This window comes from Plecotus auritus (genome assembly GCF_963455305.1).
Source record: "Plecotus auritus genome assembly, chromosome: X".
In the NCBI taxonomy this organism is placed as follows: Eukaryota; Metazoa; Chordata; class Mammalia; order Chiroptera; family Vespertilionidae; genus Plecotus; species Plecotus auritus.
The window spans coordinates 48,188,654-48,198,105 of NC_137784.1; the positions used below are offsets into that span (position 1 = coordinate 48,188,654).

Below are 9,452 nucleotides of genomic sequence, written 5' to 3' on the forward strand. Positions count from 1 at the left end.
TAAAAAATAAAATAAACAAATAGGAATACATAAAAATAAAAAGCTTCTGCACAGCAAAAGAAACCATCAACAAAACAAAAAGAAAGCCCACTGCATGGGAGAACATATTTGCCAATGCTATTTCATGTAAGTGTTTAATCTCCAAAATTTACAGAGAACTCATACATCTTAACAAAAGAAAGATAAATGATCCAATCAAAAAATGGGCAAAGGACCTAAATAGATACTTGTCAAAATAGGACATACAAAAGTTGAGAGACATATGAAAACATACTCAAAGTCACTAATCATCCAAGAGATGCAAATCAAAACAACAATGAGATACCATTTCACACCTGTCAGAATGGCTATCATCAACAAATCAACAAAGGACAAGTGCTGTTGAGGATGTGGAGAAAAGGTACCCTTGTGCACTGCTAGTGGGAATGCAGACTGGTGCAGCCACAGTAGAAGACAGTATGGAGTTTCCTCAAAATTTAAAAATGGAATTTCCATTTGACCCAGGAATTCCACTTCTAGGACTATATCCCAAGAAACCAGAAACAGAAAGCTTATATGCACCCAATCAGAAAGGTTATATGCACCCCTATGTTCATAGCAGCACAATTTACAATAGCTAAGATTTGGAAACAACCTAAGTGTCCATCAGCAGATGAGTGGATTAAAAAACTGTAGTACATCTACACAATGGAATACTACACCACTATAAAAAAGAAGGAACTGGCAAGTCTCTGAGACCCGAGAATTGAGAGCTTCTTCGCGCCGGGGGGACTACACCCAGCGGCCCAGCGGCAGTCACCATGCCACAAAACGAGTATATTGAGTTACACCGGAAGCGCTATGGATACCGTTTGGATTACCATGAGAAAAAGAGAAAGAAGGAAGGTCGAGAGGCTCACGAACGTTCAAAGAAGGCAAAAAAGATGATTGGTCTGAAGTCTAAGCTCTACCATAAACAGCGCCATGCTGAGAAAATACAAATGAAAAAGACTATCAAGATGCATGAAAAACGAAACACCAAACAAAAGAATGATGAAAAGACTCCACAAGGAGCAGTACCTGCATATCTGCTGGACAGAGAGGGACAGTCCCGAGCTAAAGTACTTTCCAATATGATTAAACAAAAACGAAAAGAGAAAGCGGGAAAATGGGAAGTCCCTCTGCCCAAAGTTCGTGCCCAGGGAGAAACAGAGGTATTAAAAGTTATTCGAACAGGAAAGAGCAAGAAAAAAGCATGGAAGAGGATGGTTACTAAAGTCTGCTTTGTTGGAGATGGCTTTACTCGAAAACCACCTAAATATGAAAGATTCATTAGGCCAATGGGCTTACGTTTCAAGAAGGCCCATGTAACACATCCTGAACTGAAAGCGACCTTTTGCCTGCCAATACTTGGTGTAAAGAAGAATCCCTCCTTCCCACTTTATACAACCTTGGATGTTATTACTAAAGGTACTGTCATCGAGGTGAACATGAGTGAGTTGGGCCTTGTGACACAAGGAGGCAAGGTTATTTGGGGAAAATATGCTCAGGTTACCAACAATACTGAAAATGATGGGTGCATAAATGCAGCCTTACTGGTTTGACAGCAGTTTCATACAAGTAACTTTGTAATTGTTGAAGACTATGCACCAATCAGGAAAACTCCTTTACTATGTTTCTGAGTGCTATCAAACAGCTTACATGTCTGCAGTCATCAAGAGAATTATTTATTCTATTGTAAAGAACATTAAAATGGCCCAGTTTTATAAATTGTTCTTTATTTTGGGGTCTGTTTATCATGAAATTGAATGATTAAAAAAAAATAAAAAAGAAGGAACTTTTATCATTTGCAACAGCATGGATGGAACTGGAGAGCATTATGCTAAGCAAAATAAGCCAGTCGGAGGAGAAAGGTAAATATCACATGATCTCACTCATATGTCGATATAATGATCAACATAATTTGATGAACAGGAATACATCCAGAGACAAATGGCAGTGGAGCAGGGAGCGGGGGGGGGGGGGTTAGAGAGCAACCAAAGGACTTGTATGCATGCATATTAGCCTAACCATTGGACACAGACATTGGGGCGGTGGGGGCTTTCCTGGGTTGGGAATGGCTGTAGGGGGTGGTCAAGGGGGAAAAAGGATACATATGTAAAACTTTAGGCAATAATTAATAAATAAATAAAATTTAAAAATAACAAAGAAGAAGAAATGAAAGGCATCCCAATTGGAAAGAGGAAGTGAAACTCTCACTATTTCCAGATGACATGCTATTGTACATAGAAAACCCTAAAGACTCCACCAAATAACTACTAGATTTAATAAATGAAATTGGCAATATGGCAGGATACAAAATCAGCCAAAATTCTATGGCTTTTTTATACACCAACACCAGTAATGATTTCTCAGAAGATAAACTAAATAAACAATTCCATTTGCCATTGCAACAAAAAATTAAGATATTTAGGAATAAACTTAACTAAGGAGTTAAAAGACCTGTACTTGGAAAACTACAGGACATTGAAAATAAAGATCGAAGAAGATATAAACAAGTAGAAAAATATACTGTGTTCATGGATTGGTAGAATCAACATCATTAAAATGTCCAGACTAGAAGATGGCTGCCAACGGGAAGGCAGACAAGATAGTGTGTGAGTGAGAAAACAAAGGGAGAGTGTGCGGTCGCACGGGGAGTGTTTGTTGGTGAGTTGAGGGACAGCTATACTCCAGAAGACTGTGGGGGACTGCTGGATGTGGCTCCTCTGACCAGGCAACCCCCACTGCTACTGGGTTCCCTCCCCAAGCGACTGGTTCAGATGTGGAGAACGCGCCATCTTGAAGGGGAAAGTGGATGTTATCAGAAGCCTGAAAAGCCCGGGGAATCTACAACTACAGCACCCACTGAACAGCTGCGAACCCAAGAACACCAGTCCTCAAGGGGCACAAGCACGCGGATTCAGAGGAGCTCTACACTCCCTCAAGGAAAGGTCAGATTTCGCCTGGGATAAGGTGAGGTCTGTGGTCCTGGCAGGATAGAGAAATGCACATGGCGGGAACTGGAGGACCAGGGCAAGTCTGTGCCTAGAAAAACCCGCAGATGTTGGGGCTGGCATGATCCATGAATGTGGAAGGGGGTCCGTAGAGCTGCTAACAGAAGGGAACTCTAAAAAGCAACCCATTTTGATCTGGGCACAAAAGGACAGCCTAAAAAATGTAAAAGTGTGCCAGCTGCTTAGACCCAAGGGGAAAAAAGACTGCACAGACTTGCGCACAGCCCCGGAGTTCGCACACTTACTCTGGCTCTTTTTTTCCCATCCCTCTTTAAATCCTTGCTTCTGATTACTAAGCCCAATACATAGGATCACCCAATTGGGGACACTCTAAGAGACTGAAGGGGAAAGTTGTTTTTATGGAACCTGGGGATCAGAGCGGGGAATAACCATCAGAGAACCAGTTCTGGGGCAACCCACTCCCCCAAACCAGTATTAAGTGCCACAGGGAAAACAAAATCTAAACACTAGCTAGAGAGGACCAATAGACCCAGAGGTCAATCCAGAAACACTGCCACCCAGGGGTTGAATCACAAATTGACTCTTGTGTAAACACAAATAAAGGAATATAAGAAAATAAAGACGTACTGCCTGCTTAAAAATCAGGACTGGCTTACAACACTGAGGAGCAGTGGAATGCAAGGAACTTCAATACTGTCCTGACTAGGAAACAGGTGTGCCAAACAGAACAGTAGAGGAAGTGAATGACCTTCACTACTGCACATTTTTAGTTTTATTTTTTCCATCTTTTACTTAAGAAACTAATTTTTTTCTTTTTTTCCTCACTTGATTTTACCTTTTTAATTATTACATTTTTATTTTCAATCAGTATTATTACTACTACTATTTTACCTTTTTTTTTTAAAAAAAAGTGTCATTTTCTCTTTATTTTACTTTGGGATTAGTGTTCTACATTTTTTAAAATCTTTCCTTTAGCATCATTTTACTCTATCTCAACTTTACCTATATGCCATCACTCTCTCACTTTTTGCCTTTTGTTGTCCTGTTTCTCTTACCCTATTCTTGCTTTAGATTTTCCCTATTTCTTCTTTTTACTCTCTGTTCAAATTTTACCCTACTTATATATCTAATTTCCAATCTCCTGCTCCAAGTCCATACACACATCTCTCGTCTCTTTCTTCACTATGCGAAAATTTTTTTTCTCTCTATCCTTATGTTGTTTGATTGACTAATGCTTACATTGATTTTTTATGCTTGTTTGTGAGATTGTTTTGCCTATTCCTTTTGTTTTTTTTGTTTTGTTTTGTTTTTTTTGCTTCTGTTTTCCCTCACCTCGATTGATATTAGTTGTTGTTGGTAGTTTGCATTCATCTCCAGGTACTTGTTGCTGGCATTTGTTGGGATTAGTGGCTGTTCTATTTGAGTTTTCTCCCCATATATATAGTTTTTCCCCACTTCTTTCTTATTCTCTTTCTTTTCTCTATTACTTTTTTTTCCTTTTCCCACTTTCATTTTTGCACTCCTTTTTCCTCCTACTTCTTCTTTCTCTCCTGTTCCCTAATTTGCCTTTCTCTGGTGGTCACATTTATTTGGGGTTATTAATATAGTGAATACATTTGTGTTCAGTGCCTTGTGGCTTGTACCTTGTTGTGTTGTAATTTGTGCCTTTAAATTAATGCAGGAGAGAGAGAACTAAACAAGACACCTGGAGAGGAGAGATCATGGGGAGACAAAGAAACAGCCCACAAATGAAAGAAAAGCAGGCATCACCAGAAAGGAAAGTAAACGAAATGGAGGCAAGCATCCTGTCAGAGAAAGAATTCAGAGAAATAGTGAGAAAGTGGATGAAAAGAAAGGAAGACAAATTGGACAATATGTGTAAAACCAAGAGGAAATGAAGAACCAAGAAGACATGAAAAATGACATCGTTGCTGTAAAGAACTAATAGAAAGCATCAAGAGTAGACTAGAAGAAGCAGAAGACTGCATCAGTAAGCAAGAAGACAAGGTAGGAAAAAATACCCAAGTAGAGGAGTTTCTAGAAAAAAATTAAAAAGCAGGAGGAGAGGCTAAGGGAACTTTGGGACAACACAAAACAAGACAACATCTGCATAATAGGGATTACAGAAAGAGAGGAAACTGAGCAAGTAATAGAAAACCTGTTTGAAGAAATAATGACAGAAAACTTCCCTGACATAAGGAAGAAAAAACCCACACAAATCCAAGAAGCTCACAGAGTCCCAAACAAAATGAACCCCAAAAGACCGATGCCAAGCAATTATAATTACATTTGCAAACACCAATGACAAAGTAAGAATCTTAAAAGTGGCCAGATAGAGACAGAAAGTTAAATACAAAGGATCCCCCATCAAACTAGCTACTGATTTCTCAACAGAAACACATCAGGCCAGAAGGGAATGGAATGAAATGTACAAAGTCATGCAAAGCAAGGGTCTGAATCCAAGAATACTGTACCCAGCAAGGCTATCAATCAAAATTGAGGGTGAAATCAGGAGCTTCACAGACAAAAAAAAGGACTAAGAGAGTTTATTACAACCAAAACAACAATGCAAGAAATGCTAAAGGGTCTGCTGTAGGAAAAAAAAAAAGAAATAGGAAGTGAAGGAGGATCACAGGGCTAAAGAATAAAAATGGTGAAAAAAAAGTACCCATTAATAATAACTTTAAAAGTAAATGGATTATATGCCCTAATCTAAAGACATAGTGTAATGGATTGGATAAGAAAACATGACCCATAAATCTGCTGTCTACAAGAAACCCACCTCAGAAAAAAAGACACACACAGATTGAGGGTGAAGGGATGGAAAAAGGTTTTTCAGGTGAATGGAAATGAAAACAAAGCTGGGTTAGCAATACTATTATCTGACAAATTAGATCTCAAAGTGAAGGACATAAAAAGAGTTAAGGAAGGCCAATTCATAATACTAAAGGGAGCAATCCAACAAGAAAAATAACTCTGGTAAACATATTTGTGCACAATGCAGGAGAACCCAAATACATAAAAAAAACTCCTGGAGAATATCAAGGGGGAGATTGACAGCAATACAATCATAGTAGGAGACTTTAATACCCCACTATCACCATTGGACAAATCCTCTAAACAAAAAATCAGCAAATAAACATCAATCCTAAATGACTCACTAGACCAGATGGAATTAACTGACATCTACAGAATATTTCACCCCAAAGCCACAGAATATACATTCTTCTCAAGTGCACATGAGTCATTTTCAAAGATAGACCATATGTTGGGACATAGGCAAAGTCTCTTCAAATTCAAAAAGATAGAAATCATATCAAGCATCTTCTCAGACCACAGTGGCATAAAACTGGAAATCAACTACAATAAAAACAACCCAAAGAAATCAAACACATGGAGGCTAAACAGCATGCTATTAAACCATGACTGGGTTACCAGAGAGATCAAAGAAGAAATAAAAAACATCATGGCAACAAATGACAATGAAAACACTACAATCCAAAATCTATGGGACACAGCGAAAGCAGTTTTGAGAGGGAAGTTCATAGCTCTACAAGCCTATTGCAAAAAACAAGAAACAATGGTAATAAATTACCTAACCCAACAACTCAAAGAGTTAGAAAAAGAGCAACAAGAAAAGCCCAGTGTAAGCAGAAGGAAGGAAATAATAAAGATCAGAGCAGAGATAAACGACATAGAGACCAAAGAAACAATACAAAAGATCAACAAAACCAAGAGCTGGTTCTTTGAAAGGATAAACAAGATTGATGAACCTCTAGCCAGGCTCACCAAGAAGCAAAGAGAGAGGACCCAAATAAACAAAATCAGAAATGAAAGAGGTGAAATAACAACAGATCCCGCTGAAATACAAAGGATTGTTATAAAATACTACGAACAACTCTATTCCAACAAACTGGACAACCTGGAAGAAATGGACATATTCCTAGAAAAATATAACCTTCCAAAACTCAATCAAGAAGAATCTAAAGAGCTCAATATGCCAGTAACTATGGAAGAAATTGAAGCAGTCATCAAAGAGCTTCCGGCAAACAAAATCCCAGGGCCAGATGGCTTCACAGGAGAGTTTTACCAAACATTCAAGGAAGAACTAAAACCTATCCTCCTCAGACTATTCCAAAAAATTCAAGAGGAAGGAACACTTCCAAGCTCCTTCTATGAAGCCAGCATCACCCTAATACCAAAACCAGATAAAGACAACACAATGAAGGAGAATTACAGGCCAATATCCCTCATGAATGCAGATGCCAAAATCCTCAACAAAATCCTAGCAAATCGGATCCAGCAGTACATCAGAAAGATCATACACCATGACCAAGTAGGGTTTATCCCAGGAATGCAAGGATGGTACAATATCCGAAAATCAATAAATGTGATACATCACATAAACAAATTGAAAGATAAAAATCACATAGTCATATCAATTGATGCAGAAAAAGCATTTGACAAAATCCAACACCCTTTCTTGATAAAAACTCTCAACAAGGTGGGAATAGAAGGATCATACCTCAACATAATAAAAGCTATATCTGATAAACCCACAGCTAACATCATACTCAATGGGCAAAAACTAAAACCATTTCCCCTAAGAACAGGAACAAGACAAGGATGCCCACTCTCACCACTCCTGTTTGACATAGTACTGGAAGTATTAGCCATTGCAATTAGACAAGAAGAAGAAATAAAAGGCATCCAAATTGGAAAAGAAGAAGTAAAGCTGTCCTTATTTGCAGATGACATGATATTGTACATAAAAAACCCAAAAGACTCCATCAAAAAACTAACAGACTTAATAAATGAAATCGGCAATGTAGCAGGATATAAAATTAATGCCAAGAAATCTATGGCATTTCTATACACCAACAGTGAACTTACAGAAAGAGAGACTAAAAAAGCAATCCCATTTTCCATCACACCAAAAAAATTAAGATACTTAGGAATAAACCTAACCAAGGAGATAAAAGACCTATATGCGGAAAACTACAGGACACTGAAAAAAGAGATAGAGGAAGATGTAAACAGATGGAAGAAAATACCATGTTCATGGATTGGTAGAATCAACATCATCAAAATGTCCATACTACCCAAAGCAATCTATAGATTCAATGCGCTCCCCATTAAAATACCAATGGCATATTTCACAGACCTAGAAAGAACTCTTCAAAAATTCATCTGGAATAAAAAAAGACCCCGAATAGCCACAACAATTCTGAGAAAGAAGAATAAAGTAGGAGGGATCTCAATACCAGATTTCAAGCTGTATTACAAAGCCACTGTCCACAAAACAGCCTGGTACTGACACAAGAACAGACATATAGATCAATGGAATAGAATAGAGAATCCATATATCGACCCAAACCAATATGCACAATTAATATTTGACAAAGGAGGCATGAGCATACGATGGAGTCAAGACAGTCTCTTCAATAAATGGTGTTTGGAAAATTGGACAGATACATGCAAAAAAATGAAACTAGACCACCAACTAACACCATATACAAAAATAAACTCAAAATGGATAAAGGAGTTAAACATAAGATGGGAAACCATAAAAATAACTAGAGGAATCCACAGGCAGAGAAATGTCAGACATATGCCAATGCAATTTCTTCACCGATACTGCTCCTCGAGCAATGGAAACGAAAAAGAAAATAAACAATGAGACTAAATCAAAATAAAAAGCTTTTGCACAGCCAAAGAAACCATCAACAAAACAAAAAGAAAGCCCACTGTATGGGAGAACATATTTGCAAGTGTTATCACTTTTAAACATTTAATCTCCAACATCTACAGGGAACTTATACAACTTAATAAAAGGAAGATAAATGATCCAATAAAAAAATGGGCAACGGACCTAAATGGAATCTTTTCGAAAGAAGACAGTAGGACGGCCAAGAGACACATGAAAACATGCTCACAGTCACTAATTATCTGAGAGATGTAAATCAAAACTACAATGTGGTACCATCTCACACCTGTCAGAATGGCAATCATCAACAAATCTACAAACAACAAGTGCTGGCGAGGTTGGGGAGAAAAAGGTACCCTTGTGCATTGTTGGTGGGAGTGCAGACTGGTGCAGCCACTATGGAGAACATTATGGAATTTCCTCAAAAAACTAAAAATGGAACTCCCATTTGACCCAGTAATCCCACTTCTAGGAATGTATCCCAAGAAACTAGGAACACCAATCTGGAAGGTTATATGCACCCGTATGTTCATTGCAGCACAATTTACAATAGCTAATATCTGGAACCAGCCCAATTCCCCATCAGTAGATGAGTGGATAATAAAGCCTTGGTACATTTATAACATGGAATATTATGCAGCAGTTAAAAGGAAGAATCTCTTACCATTTGTGACAACATGGAAGTACCTGGAGAGTTTCATGCTAAGTGAAATAAGTCAGTCAGAGAAGGACCAGCATCACATGATTGC

The 9,452-nt window shown here is 38.1% G+C and overlaps 1 protein-coding gene across 1 annotated transcript; it reads left to right on the forward strand.

Moving 5' to 3' along the window:
* Positions 1 to 794: 794 nt before the first annotated feature.
* On the forward strand, positions 795 to 1,639 carry LOC308239862 (ribosome biogenesis protein NSA2 homolog). The gene has a single exon (XM_080652715.1). It carries the CDS (start codon positions 801 to 803, stop codon positions 1,581 to 1,583), a length of 783 nt encoding a protein of 260 aa, XP_080508841.1. The 5' UTR covers positions 795 to 800; the 3' UTR covers positions 1,584 to 1,639.
* The last annotated feature ends 7,813 nt before the right edge of the window (positions 1,640 to 9,452 follow it).

What these genes read in the sequence shown, in the direction of transcription:
- LOC308239862 (XM_080652715.1), top strand. Translation starts at nt 801, where the DNA reads ATGCCACAAAACGAGTATATTGAGTTACACCGGAAGCGCTATGGATAC.